A 17,067-nucleotide genomic window follows, 5' to 3' on the forward strand; every position below is an offset into this window, starting at 1 on the left:
ATTTGTTGACATGCCAAATCTCTTCAAACTCCTAATAAAGAATAGCTGCTGTCTTGCCTTCTTTATGACTACATCAATATGTTGGGACCAGGTTAAGTCCTCAGAGATCTTGATGCCCAGAAACTTGAAGCTGCTCACTCTCTCCATTTCTGATCATTCTGAGGATTGGTATGTGTTTCTTCGTCTTACTCTTCCTGACCTCCATAGTCAGGAAGGGCCGAAATGGCCTGTTTCCGTGCTGTAATTTTTATATGGTTATATGATCAGTTCTTTCGTCTTACTGATGTTGAGTGCCAGGTTGTTGCTGCTGCACCATTCCAATAGTTGGCATATCTCACTCCTGTACACCCTCTCATCACCACCTGAGATTCTATCAACAATGGTTGCATCGTCAGAAGATTTGTAGATGGTATTTGAGTTATGCCTCGCCACACAGTCATATGTATACAGAGAGTAGAGCAGTGGGCTAAGCACAGAAACCTGAGGTGCGCCGTGTTGATCGTCAGCGAGGAGGAGATGTTATCACCAGTCCGCACAGACTATGGTCTTCCGGTTAGGAAGTCAAGGATCCAATTGCAGAGAGAGGTACAGAGGACAAGGTTCTGCAACTTCTCAATCAGGATTGTGGGAATGATGGTATTAATTGCTGAGCTATAGACGATGAACAGCATCCTGCCGTAGGTGTTTGTGTTGTCTAGATGGTCTAAAGCCGTGTGGAGAGCCATTGAGATTGCATCTGTCATTGACCTATGGTGGCGATTGGCAAAATGCAATGGGTCCAGGTCCCTGTTGAGGCAGGAGTTCAATCTAGTCATGACCAACCTCTCAAAGCATTTCATCACTGTTGATGTGAGTGCTACAGGGCGATAGCCATTAAGGCAGCCCACATTATTCTTCTTTGGCTCGTATAATTGTTGCCTTTTTGAAGCAAGTGGGAACTTCTGCCCGTAGCAGTGAGAGGTTGAAAATGTCCTTGAATGCTCCCACTTGCTGGTTGGCACAGGTTTTCAGAGCCTTACCAGGTACTCCATCGGGGCCTTCTGCCTTACGAGGGTTCACTCTCTTCAAAGACATCCTAACATCAGCCTCTGAGACAAAGATCGCAGGGTCATCAGGTGCAGCAGGGATCTTCACAGCTGTAGTTGCGTTCTCCCTTTCAAAGCGTGCATAGACGGTGTTGAGTTCATCTGGTAGTGAAGCATTGCTGCCATTCATACTATTGGGTTTCACTTTGTAGGAAGTAATATCTTGCAGTCCCTGCCAGAGTTGCTGTGCATCTGATATCGCCTCCAACCTCGTTTGCAATTGTCTCTTTGACCTTGAAATAGCCCTCCACAAATCATACCTGGTTTTCTGGTACAAGCCTGGGTTGTCAGACTGAATGCCACAGATCTAGCCTTCAGCAGACAATGTACCTCCTGGTTCATCCATGGCTTTTGGTTTGAGAATGTACAGTAAGTTTTTGTAGGCACACACTCATCCACACAGGTTTTAATGAAGTCGGTAACAACTGCAGCATACTCATCCAGATTCGAGACGAATCCCTGAATATAGTCCTGTCCACCAATTCAAAGCAGTCCTTTAGGTGCTCCTGTGCTTCCCTTGTCCAAACCTTCTTGGTCCTCACTACTGGTGCTGCAGTCTTCAGTGTCTGCCTATACTCAGGGAGTAGAAGTACAGCTAGATGATCAGACTTCCCAAAGTATGGGCATGGATCAGTACAGTAGGCATTCTTGGTGGTGTAACAATGGTCCAGTGTGTTGCTTCCTCTGGTATTGCAAGTGATCTGTTGATGGTAATTGCTTAGTGATTTTTTTCAGACTGGCCTTGTTAAAATCTCCCAAAATGATGGTGAAGGCACTAGGGTGCACTGTTTCATGCTTGTTGGTCCCATTGCTCAGATCATCTGAGGCCTGCTTGACATTGGCCTGAGGTTTAATGTAAACTGCTACCAGAATGACCCCAGAAGACTCCCATGGTAGGTAAAAAGGACAGCACTTTACTGGTAGATATTCCAGGTCTGGTGAGCAGAACTGGGACAGTACTGATATATTTGTGCACCAAGAAGAGTTGATCATGAGGCATACTCCTCCACCTCTGCTTTTGAGAGACTCTATAGATCTATCCTGACGGTGTATAGTTAACCCGTCGCTCTGAATCGCTGCATCCGGTATGGAAGGGGCTAACCAGGATTCCGTGAAACAAATGACACACACAGTCCTAATGTCCCTCTGATTCAGCACCCTAGCTCTGAGATCATCGATTTTATTCACCAGAGACTGCACATTCGCCAGCAAGATCGTCGGTATAGGGAGTTTAAAACCCCGTTTCCTTAAACGCACTTGTAATCCTGATCTTCGCCCACGCTTCCTCCGAGGTTTTCTCCTTGGGCACTTCTGACCACAGACTGTGTTGTTTCTGTCAGTTTTAAGCAGCAATAGTTTGTTTAAACACATTAAGACATCTTTGTTGACTGTATTGATCTTGGAAGCAGTTGTGCTTTTTAGCTGTAACAATCTGGAACAGGAGTATTTAATCGTATCCATTGAGAGTTCTGCTGCTACTCAAGTCGCCCCTTGGCGCCCCGGAAGTCTGATTCTGATTCTGAGCAAAGGACTGCAAGGGACAACATTGTTCATCTGAAAGGTAAGAATGCATGAAGAGTAGGGAAAGATTTTAAAGCAGCATCAACTTTGTGGACCCTATACAAATTACAGGGGAGGAGATGTTTGCTGTCCTGAAGCAAGTTAGCATGGATAAACCCCCAGAGCCAGGCAAGGTGTTCTCTCGGAGCCTGTGGGAGGCAAGTGCAGAAACTGCTGGAACCCGAGCAGAGATATTTAAATCATTCTTAGTGACAGGCGAGATACCAGAGGTTTGGAGAATAGCCAATGTTGTTCAGCTGTTCAAGAAAGGCTCTAAAAATTATCTGGTAAATTATAGGTTGGTGAGGCTAACTTCAACAGTGGGAAATTTATTGGAAGGTATTCTGGTACCTTATTGGATAATAATTCTTATTGGGTATATCAGTACTTGGATAGACATGGACTGATTAAGGATAGTGAGCATGGCTTAGTGCATAGTAGGTCATGTCTAACCAATCTTATAGAGTTTTTCAAGGAAGTTACCAGGAAAGTGGATGAAGGCAAGGCAGTGGATGTTGTCTACATGGATTTTAGCAAGGCATTTGACAATGTCCTGCATAGGAGGTTGGTCAAGAAAAAACAAAAAGGAAACCTTAACAGATGCTTTACACAGATCCGACGCCTCTTCCGAGCCAAAGCCTGTCACTTCTACTCTCACTACTGGCCTACTCCTGTACAATGGCCACTCCACTTATCCCTTCTGTACTTTTATTTAGTTGGTAGAGCTCTGTCAACGCCATTGATAGGCCACCTACAGTGGCAAATACTCTCAAATCTCCCTTTTTAAATAACTGCCACCAACCTGCAAGAAATCCCTCTTGGTAGAGCTCCGTCAATGCCGTTGATAGGCCACCTACAGTGGACAAATGCTCTCGAAGCTCCCTTTTTAAATAACTGCCACCGACCTGTGAAAAAATCCCTCTTGGTAGAGCTCTGTTGAAGCCGCTGATAGGCCACGCACAATGGTTTAGTGGTTTAAATCAGTGGTTTAACCCAGATAAATGTGAGGTTTTGCATCACAGTAGGGCAAATGAAAGGAGACAGCACACTGTTAAGGACCTTGCCCTTGCTGAGCAGAGAAACTTTGGGATCCAAGTACATAGCTCCTTGAAAATGGCTACACAGGTCGATAAGATGGTTAAAAAGATTATGGAACGCTAGCTTTTATTAGTTGATGCATTGAGTTCAAAAGTCAGGAGATTATATTGCAACTTTATAAAACTCTGATTAGGCCACATCAAGAGTATTGCATACAGTTCTTTTCTCCCCACTATAGGAAGGGTGTTGAGACTTTGGAGAGGATGCTACCTGGTTTGGAGAGTATGTTCTATCATGAGAGGCTGGATAAACTTGGGTTGTTTTCTCTGGAGCATCGGAGGCTGAGGGGAGATCTGATAGAGGTTTACAAGGTTATGAGAAGCATAAATAGAATGGACAGAGTGTCTGTTTCCTAGGGTTGAAATGTCTAATACCAGAGGGCATACATTGAAGGTGAGAGGTGGTAGGTTCAAGGGGGATGTGAGGGTTAAGTTTTGTACTCTGGGAGTTGTGGATGCCTGGAATGTGCTGCCTGGTATGGTGGTAGAGGTATAACACCTCTTGGTATTAGAGGCTTTTAAGAGACATTTGGATAGGCGTATGGATGTAAGGAAGATGGAGGGAGATGAACATGGTGTAGGAGATCGGGTGCTTTTGATTTGCTTTTTAGCTGGTTCAGCACAACTTTATAAAGATATTATCAGACTAAGATGAAAACTAAACTTCTACACGTTCGTCTATGAGGGACATAACCAGGTGGCTTAGAAACAGTCACATCAGCTGTGATCTAATGGAAAGCCCCAAACTTTTTAAACCCTTTACATGTAAAAATATTTCCTGACTTCATCCCTGAAACGTTTGGCTCTAATGTCTAGTTTACATACTGTCATTCTGAACAGTTTCTCCATTGTGGCCCAACGAGTCTGTGGTGGCTAGTGCTGTTGTGTTTGCTGTTGTGTGCTGGGGCAGCAGACTGAGGGTAGCAGACACCAACAGAATCAACAAACTCATTCGTAAGGCCAGTGATGTTGTGGGGATGGAACTGGACTCTCTCATGGTGGTGTCTGAAAAGAGGATGCTGTCTACGTTGTCTCCCATCCACTACATAATGGACTGGTTGGGCACAGGAGTACATTCAGCCAGAGACTCATTCCACCGAGATGCAACACAGAGCGTCATAGGAAATCATTCCTGCCTGTGGCCATCAAACTTTACAACTCCTCCTTGGAGGGTCAGACACCCTGAGCCAATAGGCTGGTCCTGGACTTATTTCATAATTTACATATTACTATTTAAATATTTATGGTTCTATTACTATTTATTATTTATGGTGCAACTGTAACGAAAACCAATTTCCCCCGGGATCAATAAAGTATGACTATGACTAACCATCTTGAAATCTTTCGCTATTAATTTAAATCTAAAGATTTATTATTCTAATTTCAGGGAAATAAAGGGCTGGGGTGGCAACATTGAGAAGGACAGTAAGGTTGTTGAAGGCAAATGCACTACAAGAGCACATAATCAATGGAATTAAGACACTGAGATGGATTTACTGTGACTTGCATTGTCTGTCATAGGCTGATTAAGAGTGGAGTTGGAGGAGCAGATTAATAAACCGTTCGGTGTGACCTGACAGAATAAAAAGTTTTAATGACTTTAACAATCCTAACGACAACTGAAATAATATAAAGATATGTAGCTAAGGTGGGAGTAGATCCAGAGTATCTCCCTAGCCAGAATGCTTTTATATATGGCAAAAGTGTCTGCAGTGATAGGAAATGGGAAATAACTAGCACGGTGCGGTAGGTTCATTGTGAAAATAGTAAACATAGTGGAGTAACAAAAACTGCATAAACATAAACAAAAAATAGGGCTAAAAATAGAGTTTTCCTGCACTACATTGATGACTGCATTGGAGTTGCATCCTGCACCCTTGCAGAGCTTGTCGACTTCATAAACTTCGCCTCCAACTTCCACCCTGACCACAAATTTACCTGGTCCATTTCTGACACCTCCGTTGCCTTTTTCAATCTCTATGTCGCTGTCTCTGGAGACAGGATATCTACTGATGTCTATTATAAACCAAGGACTCTCACAGCTACCTTAAATATGCCACTTCCCACCCTGTTAATTGTAAAAATACCATCTCCTTCTTTCAATTCCTCCATCTCCTCCACATCAGGATGAGGCTTTTCATTCCAGCACATAATTCTCTGGAACTTCTGCCATCTTCAATGGGATCCCACCACCAAGCACATCTTTCCATGCCCCCCACTTTCTGCTTTCTACAGGGATCACTCCCCATGTGATTCCCTTGTCCATTCGTCCCTCCCCACTGATCTCCCTCCTGGTACTTATTCTTGCAAGCGGAGCAATTGCTACACCTGCCCCTACACCTCCTCCCTCACCACCATTCAGGACCCCAAATAGTCCTTCCAGGTGAGGCAACACTTCACCCGTGAGAGTGTTAGGGTCATATACAGTGTCCTGTGCGCCCGGCATAGCCTCCTGTAAATCAGCAAGACCCAACGTAGATCGGGAGACTGCTTCACAGAGCACCTACACTCCATCTCCCAGTGGCCATCCATTTTAATTTCACTTCCCATTCCCATTCTGATATGTCCATCCATGGCCTTCTCTACTGTCGTGATGAGGCCACACTCAGGTTGGAGAAATAGCACGTTGTATTCCGTCTGGGTAGCTTCCAAACTGATGGCATAAACATTGATTTCTCCAACTTCTGGTAATGACCCCCCCCCACCCTTCATATTCTCCATCTCCTCCGCCCCACTTTTCTTTCTTCCATGGCCTTCTGTTCTCTCCTATTATATTCTCCCTTCTCCATCCCTCTATCTCTTTCACCAATCAACTTCTCAGCTCTTTACTTCACCCCTCCCCCTCCCAGTTTCATGTATCACCTTGAGTTTCTCCCTCCCCTCCTTCCACCTTTTAAATCTACTCTTCATCATTTTTTTTATTCCAGTCCTGCTGACAGGTCTCAGCCCAAAATGCCGACTGTACTCTTTTCCATAGATGCTGCCTGGCCTGTCAAGTTCCCCAGCATTTTGTGTGTGTTGCTAGAAATAGAGTTAAAAATTCATAGTACAGAAACAGGCCCTTTGATACAACTCATCCATGCCGATCAAAATGCATATCTATGTTAATTTGATTTGCCTGTGTTTGTACAGTATTTCCTGTCTATCTACCTATCCAAATGCCTTTTAAACATTGTAATTGCACCTGCATCTATCACCTCCTGTCAGTTCGCACCATATACTCACTGTCCTCTGTGTGACTAACTTGTCCCTCAGGTTCAATGTGAGAAGGGAAAAAAACTTAAAAGGGAACTATGTCTTCTAGGTTTATACCCCCCTTATTGGGGAAGAAAACGGTTTATCTATCCTACCTATGCCCCTCATAATTTTAAAAACCTCACTCCAGGAGAAAACAGCCCCAACCTTTCCAACTTCTTTATAACTAAAACCCTCTAGTTTAGGCAACATTTCTGTGAATCTTTTATTTATTGAGATACAGTGCAGAATAGGCCCTTTGAGCCGTGACACCCTACGACCTCCGGTTTAACCCTAACTTAATCACGGGACAATTTACAATGACAAATTCATCTACCAACCAGTACATCTTTGGATTGTGGGAGGAAACCAGAGCACCCGAAGGAAACCCACGTGGTCACGGGGAGAATGTTTAAACTCCTTACAGATAATGGTGGCAATTGAACCTGGCTCTCTAGTATTGTAAAGCATTGCGCTAACTGCTATGCTATTGTGCCGTCCCTGACTAGTTCTCAGCCCTCACTCTAGTTCCTTCCTATAACACGTTGACCAGTATTGCACACAATGTACTTATGATGAATGAAGGAGCTGGGCGACAGTACATAAGACCATGAAACATAGAAGCAGAATTAGGCCATTCAGCCCATTGAGTCTGCTCAGCCATTCCATCACAGCTGATCCTGGATCTCATTCAACCCCATATACCTACCTTCTAGCCATATCCTTTGATGCCATGACTGATCAGGAAACGATCAATTTCCATCTTACATATACTCAGGGACTTGGCCTCCACTGCAGTCTGTGGCAGAGCATTCCAGATTAACCACTCTCTGGCTGAAAAAAAATTCCTTCTTACCTCTTTTATAAAGGATCGCCCCTCAGTTTTGAGGCTGTGTCCTCTAGTTCTGGATACCCCCCACCATAGGAAACATCCTCTCCACATCCACCCTGTCTAGTCCTTTCAACTTTCAGTAGGTTTCCATGAGATCCTCATACATTCTTCTAAATTCCAATGAGTACAAGTGCAAAGCTGCCAAAAGCTCCTCATATGTTAACCCCTTCACTCCTAGAATCATCCTTGTGAACTTTCCCTGGACTTTCTCCAATGACAACACATCCATATGGAGCCCAAAATTGTTGACAATACTCCAGGTGCGACCTGACTAGTCTCTTATAAAGCTCAGCATTATCTCCTTGCTTTTATATTCTATTCCCCATTAAATAAATGCCAATATTAAATTTGCCTTCTTACCACAGACTCAACCTATAAATTAACCTTCTGGGAGTCATGCATGAGGACTCCCAAGTCCCTCTGCACCTCTGATGTTTGAACCTTCTCCCATTTAGATAACAGTCCGCACTATTGTTCCTTTTTCCAAAATATGTTATCATATATTTCTCCACACTGTATTCCATCTGCCACTTTTTTTACACATTCTTCCAATTTCTCAAAGTCCTACTGCAATCACATTGCTTCCTCAGCCCTACCTACCCCTCCACCTATCTTTGCATCATCCACAAACTTTGAATCAAAGCCATCAATTTCATTTATCTAGATCATTGACAATGTAAAAAGCAGCAGTTCCAATTCTGACCCCTGAGGGACACCACTAGTCACCAACAGGCAACCAGGAAAGGCCCCTTTTAGTCGCACCTGCTGCCTCCTGCCTGTCAGCCATTCCACTACCTTTCCTGTAAAGCCATAGGGTTTTTATCTTGTTAAGCAGCCTCATGTGTGGGTACCTTATCAAACAGCTTCTGAAGATCCAAATAAATGACATTCACTGCCTCTCCTTTGTTTATCCTGCTTGTTACTTCCTTGAAGAACTCTAACAGATTTTCAGCCAAGATTTCCCTTCACAGAAACCATGCTGACTTTTGACTTATTTTATCATTAGTCTCCAAGTACCTCAAAAACGCATCCTTAATAGTAGATTCCAATACCTTCCCAATTGCTGAGGTTAGACTAACTGGTCTATAATTTCCTTTCTTTTGCCTTCCTCTCTGCTTAAAGAGTGGAGTGACATTTGCAGTCTTCTGGAACCATGCCAGAATCAGGTGATTCTTATAAGATCATGACCAATGCATGCATTATCACTTCAGCAACTTTTCTCAGGACTCTGGGATGTAGTCAATCTGGTCCTAGTGACTTATCAACTTTAAGACCTTTGAGTTTACCTAGTCTGTCTTCCTTTGTAATAGCAATGGCACTCACTCCTCCTCCCTGAACTCGCGGACCTCTGGCACACTATCAGTGTCTTCCACAGTGAAGACAGATGCAAAGTACCCATTAAGTTCATCTACCATTTCTCTGTCCCCCATTACTAGCTCACCAGCATCATTTTCCAGTGGTCCAATATCAACTCTCACCTCCGTTTTAATCTTTTTATAACTGAAAAAAAAAACTTTTGGTATCCTCCTTTATATTATTGGCTAGTCTGCCTTCATATTTCATCTTTTCCCTTCTTATAACTTTTTAGTAGCCTTTTGTTGGATTTTAAAAGCTTCCCAATCATTCACCTTCCCACTCACTTTTGCCACCTTACATGTCCTTGGCTTTTATGCAAGTCCTTAACTTCATTTGCAGCCATATTTGCCAATCCCATGTAGAACACAGTTATTAAAAGTGCAAGAAGTGTCATTAATATCTTCACCTTAAATACATCTCAAGAAACTATTTCAGAATTACTACCCCGTCTATGCAGAAACATAAATGATAGCCAAATTTGACCAGTAAACCGTTGCATCAACGAATTCAGATTGAATTTGCAACCACACTAATGACGTCCAATGAGAATACACAAATTGTTCATTGAAAGAATTAACAGATTCTTTTCACAAAATTATCAAAGACACCAGTAAATTTGGTCTGAAATTATTAATGTTTACTCCCCTCAAATAATAAATTGCAACAATTAAATCTTAAGAAGTGGAATTCATTTAAAAACCTACATATGGTGAATAAGTCACCTATTTACCTTTTTTAAGTTTCCATTTATTACCAAAGTATAATGGCTGATGCAGGTTAACCTATATTAGGTATGCCAAATATGTCTTGATCATACAAATATTTTGCTAACCCCTGTGCCATACTAGATAGTGATTTATCACTTCACATGCATGGTCTTGTCAAATCAAGCCCATTCCAATGCTGAATTTCTGGCTGAATTTGTTCTCTTGGCATCTTTGAACAATAAAACCTGTCTAGTTAGCATGACACATAGTCATCATCTGTGAGCTGAACAAATGGATGTACTTTAGCAGTAGGTAAAACAGGTTATTAAATTAATGTTTTGTCAACTTTCTTGAAGGTTCTTTTTATCCATTCATTCCAGAATAATTTCAAAGGGAGAGAGAGCAGCCCTCACTATTTCACTGATAGACAATCTTCATTTATCCCTGAAAAGTCTATGGCACATTCAAAATTATGAACATCTCAATCATGCATAATCCACTCACACCTGTATTCCCACATTTTTACTAGTTAATAGAAGTAGCCCAGTTGCACAGATTTAGATCAATTTTCATTTATTGAGAGAAACCAGGAACTTTCTGGTTATGATACATTCTACAATACAATTTCCATTGATACATTCTATTGTATATTTTCCATTGATGGATTGCAAGAATAGATCTTAATTTATTTTATAAGTTCATTTTTCTTAACTTCATATTAATGTAATTTCAGAATAGATGGTTTGTGAATTACAAAAAGACAAAATTACATTTTGTATTTTTAATACTGTAATTTATTTAAATTACATCTAAAGTGTTCAGGAGGTGACACATTGATGTGCATAGCATTTTTTTAAAATATCAAACTGCATTTTATTGCATCCATAAATGTTACATTATCTGCAGATTATGTTTAATTATTTTCCTCATTTAGTGGATTTTGACCTTGTTGAACTAGACAGAATTCTAGTAAACCTAATGGCACTTAGCTGTATGTGTTCAGATATACCATTTTTAAAAGAATCTCCAGATAAAAATCTAATTAAAAGTAAATGAAGGCAATAAAACTAAATAGAGAATGTTAATTGCAGTTCAACAGCTTCCTTTAAACTAGTTATTGAATAGTTTCACTGTTACTAATTCTGCTAGGGGTCATGTATGTTCAATGCAATTTCTCTAAATGAATTTCTCTGAGGTGCATATTGTCTCTTCCTTAGTTAGATGATTTTTTATTGCTCAGCTAGCAGTTCTTTAAACATTTTAACTTTAGTCAGCTAAAATCAATTTTCAAATTGATATTAATGCCAAGACAAATATAAAAAACTGCCACACATTTGCTCTGTTAGCCATAATATATTAGAATATTACATTTTCTATTCTCTGCTGAAATCCTTTGATTTTGTTTGTGATGGGGTAAGTGCCAAGAATTTTCACCTTCCCAGATAGAACTCTTGCTGGGTGTCAGTTATAACAAGTCAGTTTTCATCTTTATTAACAACAGGGATCAATGCATTTTTACTTGTTTTTGTTTTCTGGGTATTATAAAGGTTCGTAAATTAAAATGATAGACACACTGAATAAAAGGCGATTTTACATGGGTGCTCTCATTACCTTGGAGTACTTCACTGTTCAAAAGGACCTCATTGATTTTAGTCAATGGTTTTATGTAGAAGTGAATGAAATCAACTATTCCAATCAATTATCCTTAATTGGAAGCATCTGAAAACCAGATTTTTTTTTTGTATTTAAATTCACACTTATTTCATTTTCTTTTAGATTGTACAAATAATCATCCAGTTGCTGGGTGATTGATGTCTCTACCCAAAAGCCATAAGGTGCTATGTTTGCCTCATTTCAGATGTAGGTTTGTTGGAGTTTGCTTCCATGGTGATTGCTATGCTGCAAGATTTTTGTAGTTTGTTGGCAGAATCATGGGGGATCAATGAAAGAGCTTGCAGCCTGCCTTCAACTTTCTAACAAGAATTTGCAGTCACACATCTGTATGTCAGAGAATGAAGAAAGGTACAAGGACTAATTCTAAAATTAGGCTATCGATAGTACTCCAATTTCATTATTTTTGATGATTGTCACTGCTTCAATTTTTTTCAAATTTTTGAACAACATTCTTAGTGTACACTGTTGTTTTTCCTTAAAAGCTCAACTGAGTTCCAATAAACATTAGGTGACTCTTAGCTTAGATTATACCAGTTATAAAATGCACAAAGCTTCTGTCTGCCATTTTTGGAATTAGTAGGGCAAAGTGTCTACTGTTAGCACAATAGGGAGGGGATTAGGTCCAAATTTCTGCAATCTTCAAATAATATTTAACTAGAAACTCACACACAGTCTACTGGAAGGGCCAATAGCATTCTAGACATTATTTCATCGGAACAGCTGAGTTTTATTCTGTAAGTCAAGATATTAAACTGCTAATTTTCAACACTTGTTTTTTTGCTTTAGTACAAATTAGCCTGATATATATGCTGACTTTCATGAAGAATAGGACAATGTGTTGGTACCTATGGTCTCCAACACATAATTCAATGATAAAAAGGGTAATTATGAAATATTATCCTAGTCACAACATTCAAAAAGATCTAAATTTAATGTTATAGAGGAGTTGATCCATTTATGGAAACTGCCAATAAGTGCAAGTTTGGAACATGGACTGCTAACCTAACCAGTAACACAAATAACTAAAGTGGACAGGATGATCCTAATGAACTTACAAGCAATTCACTATTTGAAGCAATTATTTATAATGGTAGACTGCTGCCAAGGTGGACTTTTCAGTAGTAGGATACAAAAGTACTTGAGTGCCATTACCATCACAAATACCATTACAAATAAATTAGCTAAAAGTTTGCAAAATGCTGAACATCATCTAGTCAGCATCGAAAGCTTTTTAGCTGTGAATAAGAACACTGAAGCCCTAAAGAAAATAGTGATACTTTCCTCTCGGATTATTGGGCTTTACAAAGTTGAAAAGTTATACAGATGCCTACAAAACAAGTAAGGATATTCTAACCCAACTGTGTCAAAAGTACACATTGGTTGTCGTTGTCTTAAGTGTTGAAGAAAAATCTAATTTTTTCAAATGACTAACTTAAAATTCAGTTAGAGAAATAACCAGCCAATAATACTTACCATTCTCAATAAATCATTATGTACTTTAAATGACATACTATCAACAAAGCAAATAAATATAATTGCCTTCACCACCATGAATTTTCCATAATTACAATTTGCTTTATTTAAACACTTATAGGCAATATTGTACTGATTTCTCCTTTCTTGAGGAAAAAGTGCATTGCCCAGTAAAGCTCTAAAGCTTACTGATTTTCTGAAATTGAGCTACAAGACTCAAGACCTGTTCAGATGCTTCAATATGTCTTGTCCTCAAGTACTGGACACTGTTATAATTGGTATCTTCCAGGAAATAACGATAATTAGCCATAATTCCAGAGGATGATGAAATGCCACGAGGGCTTGTGTCAGCCAACCAGTTTAACCGCCACATCACAGCACCATTTTGAAGATGAAAGTTAGCTACTTGATTAAGAGCAGCCCCACGATGTTTTTCTCCATACAAGTACCAGGCACAAAGTCTCATAAGTGGTAGCTCCAGAACTTGAACAAGTTTTTTGGACTTCACCCACTCATTGGTGATAAGCAAACTCTTAAGTTTTTCTAATACAGAGTCTCCAATAATTTCCTGGATTTCTTTACACTCAGCTTGTGTAAGGATTCTGTTTGTAGTTCCTTCCTTCATTTGGTCACTGATGATTGCAACTAACCATTTTGTGAAGCCAGGAACAGGAGACAGACTGGAAAACTGCTTCATGTGAGGAAACTCGTCCTGAAAATTAGATTAAAAAAAATGAATGCCAAAGCCACTACATATTTCAAATATAATCAGTAGTGATATTACTTCAGCCCTGCTACATCAAGCTTTGTCTGCTCCTCTTTCTTATCCCATTGTTCCCTAAAAGTTTAATTTGCATAATATTCAATGTGATAAAACTGCCTGCATTATGAAAGTAGCAATTCCAAATAAAGGTTGCATACTACAATGCACATTGTCCAAAAACCAGATAAAAAGGTGCTGCAGTTAGACTAATTATAAAGAATTGTGCTTTTCAGAACATGACATGAACCATAAGCAAAAATGTAGTTCCTCAAGTCTGCTGCAGCATTCAGTAAGGTCACAGTTAAATCCACTTACAATAGTTTTGTTGCTGCCCAAAACTATATAATCTTCACCTGAATATTTTTACCTATCGAGCAGCTGCAGCTCTGGAGGTTGAGAATTATAAAGATTTATAAATGAGTAAAGGCATTTCTTTTCTATGTCTGAGACAATTTCACCTCGTTCTAGACCCTGTACAAGAAATTGGATTTAACCTATTTTTGCAGTGCTGCATTTTATCCTCACAGCAATTCAACCAAAAAAATTGTGAAATCTGGATAATTTTTCTTTAGAAATCATTATTGTGATTTATTTTTTTTTTAAGTAATAATAAAACTGGCCTGCACAACCAAGGAGGCTCCTGCTAGGTCATTCACATGCTGTTTCATGGTGAACCTCAGACTGGCAAGGGGATTAAAGAAATAAGAATGGGAGTCAGATCTTGGCAAACTCATAGATGACAAACTGATTGTGGAGGTGGGGGTGTGTGTGCAAAAGAAATAACAGTATAACATGTGGAGCGGACGGGTCTGTAGATAGTGGCAGGCTTGTAGATCCACATTTCCTTCGCCAATATAAGGAACCATGAATATCTCTCAGTCATGGTGGAAAGTGGCAACATTGTAGCTACAGATCAAGGCATCACTGAACCAAAGATTCACAAGTGCTTGATCTCATTCAGGTTGCTGACAAAGTTTTAATATATTAGAATGGCAGGGGTCGGGGCCCTACAAAATATATTAAAAATTCCATAGTTTGGATTATATATGATTCTTTACATTCATCAAGAAGTGTGTGTGTATTACATAGAATTAAAAAATGAAGATCTTTTGATCCAAACTCCATTTGTATGTTGTTAATGAGCACTGCATGCATTGACGATGTTATGGTAGGCACAGACTCGATAAATGTCACTGAAGTTGAGTAAATTACAATAAGTCTAATTTACTAAAGAGCATGAGCATAATACTTCAACACATGCAAAACACATTTTTGAATGACTTTCACATAAAGAAGGGTGCAAATGCATTTTTAAAAAATCCAATTATCAAGCAGTACCGGTCTCTCCACAATATACCATGTCAGTCTCTCAGAATCTTGTAAATTTTGATGAGTTCATCTCTTATTTATTTAAACTTCCATGGCTCAGAAATTCAACTGCATACCACTTTCTTCAGGATTAGACATACACACATTTTAGTTTACCTACAGTGACCACAATGATCCTGCGTGTCATTTACTTATTTACTTAGCAATACAGCATGGAGTAGGCCCTTCGAACAGCACGGCCTCGACAATCCTGATTTAACCCTAACCTAATCAAGGGACAATTTACAATGACCAATTAATCTACCCAGTACGTCACTGGACTGTGGGAGGAAACGGCAGAACCCAGGAAAAACCAACATATTCCACAGGGAGGGTATACACACTCCTTACAGAGGAAGCCGGAACTGTACTCTGAACTCTGACACTCCAAGCTGTAATAGCATTGCATTAACTGCTAAACTTCTGCAGCACCTTTCAAACCACTCTGGCTACTTTGTTGGAGTGAATCAAGTTTGCATACCCTAATCAAGCAGAGGGTGACAGTTTTTTGTCCAAAACTTGCATTAGAGAATTGCAAGGGAAATTAGAAAAGCCATTGTCTTCCAAGGTAGGTGAAAACTGGGGAATGTTCCTTGTTCTGTCCAATGTTTTTGATCCAGGTTTTAGTCTATTTGTCATTACTGATGAAATAGACAACATAAGGCTTGTAGTTTCAAAGGATCCTTTCTAGTCCCCTATATTGAGACTTTAAAGGGACCTCAAAGGATAAACAGGTGCTGCAATTTGTGTGACCTATTTCTCATAAAATTTTGACAGACGTGACATGGGGCAGTAGTCAACAGCAAAATAAGTTACTGAGTGATGTTGACTTCAAAATTCTAGTTGCCACCCAAGATAATCAAGTTGAATTGCACATCCATGAAGCTTGTTTGGTAGCTTGGCAATCAAACTGGGGGTAATGCACTGAGTAAGAGAACCACTGCAAAGGCACCCAGGCAGAGCCTGCAAGTTCGCAAAAGCATACCGATCCATGCTTTAGTCTTGTTAGCTCCTTTCACTGATAGTTGTACAATATGAGCTGTTGGTGTCAGGTCACAGGAAATCTTCTCTCCGGAGAAGGCAATGCCAAATGTTTTAGTTGCCAGGCTCTTTACAGGTTGTAATCTGGTTAGACCATAAGACATAGGAGCAGAATTAAGCCATTCAGCCCATCGAGTCTGCTCTGGCATTTCATCACAGCTGATTTGTTTTCCCTCTCAACCCCATTCTCCTGACTTCACCATGTAACCTTCAGTACCTTGATTAATCAAGACCTATCAACCTCCACCTTAATGACTTGGCCTGCATAGGAGTCTGTGGCAATAAATTCCACAGATTCACCACCCTCTGGTGGCGATGAATAAATTTTTCCTCATGTCATTCTAAATGGATGTCTCACTTAGGCTCTGATCTCAGACTCATCCACGTGAAACATTCTCTCCACATCCACTCTATTTAGGCCTTTCAATATTTGATAGGTTTCAATGAGATTCTCCACCACTGCCCCCCCCCCCATTCTTTTACACTCCAGTGAGTACAGGCCCAAAGCCATCAAACCCTCCTTATATGTTATCCCTTTCATTCCTGGGATCATTCTCATAAACCTGCTCTTGACCCTATATAAGCTAGCACATCTTTTCTTACATAAGGGGTGCAAAGCTGTTAACAACACTCCAAATGCTGACCTATGCCTTATAAAGCCCCAGCATTACATACTTGCTTTTGAATTCTAGTCCTCTCAAAATGAATGCTTGCCTTCCTTACCACTGATCCAACCTGCAAGTTAATCTTTAGAGAAACCTGCAGAAGGACACACAAGTTGCTCTCATCTCGAGTTTTGTATTTTCTTCTCATTTAG

At 40.1% G+C, this 17,067-nt stretch overlaps 1 protein-coding gene across 1 annotated transcript in view; it reads right to left on the reverse strand.

Moving 5' to 3' along the window:
* Positions 1 to 10,563: 10,563 nt before the first annotated feature.
* The window catches only part of mlycd (malonyl-CoA decarboxylase), a 55,588-nt gene continuing 49,084 nt past the window's right edge, over positions 10,564 to 17,067 (reverse strand). The window contains exon 5 of the mRNA XM_072279868.1: positions 10,564 to 13,790. Within this exon, the coding sequence (XP_072135969.1) occupies positions 13,257 to 13,790 (534 nt within the window). The 3' untranslated portion in view covers positions 10,564 to 13,256. The remainder of the gene's footprint in view (positions 13,791 to 17,067) is intronic.

The sequence above is a fragment of the Mobula birostris genome, chromosome 15, assembly GCF_030028105.1.
Source record: "Mobula birostris isolate sMobBir1 chromosome 15, sMobBir1.hap1, whole genome shotgun sequence".
In the NCBI taxonomy this organism is placed as follows: domain Eukaryota; kingdom Metazoa; phylum Chordata; class Chondrichthyes; order Myliobatiformes; family Myliobatidae; genus Mobula; species Mobula birostris.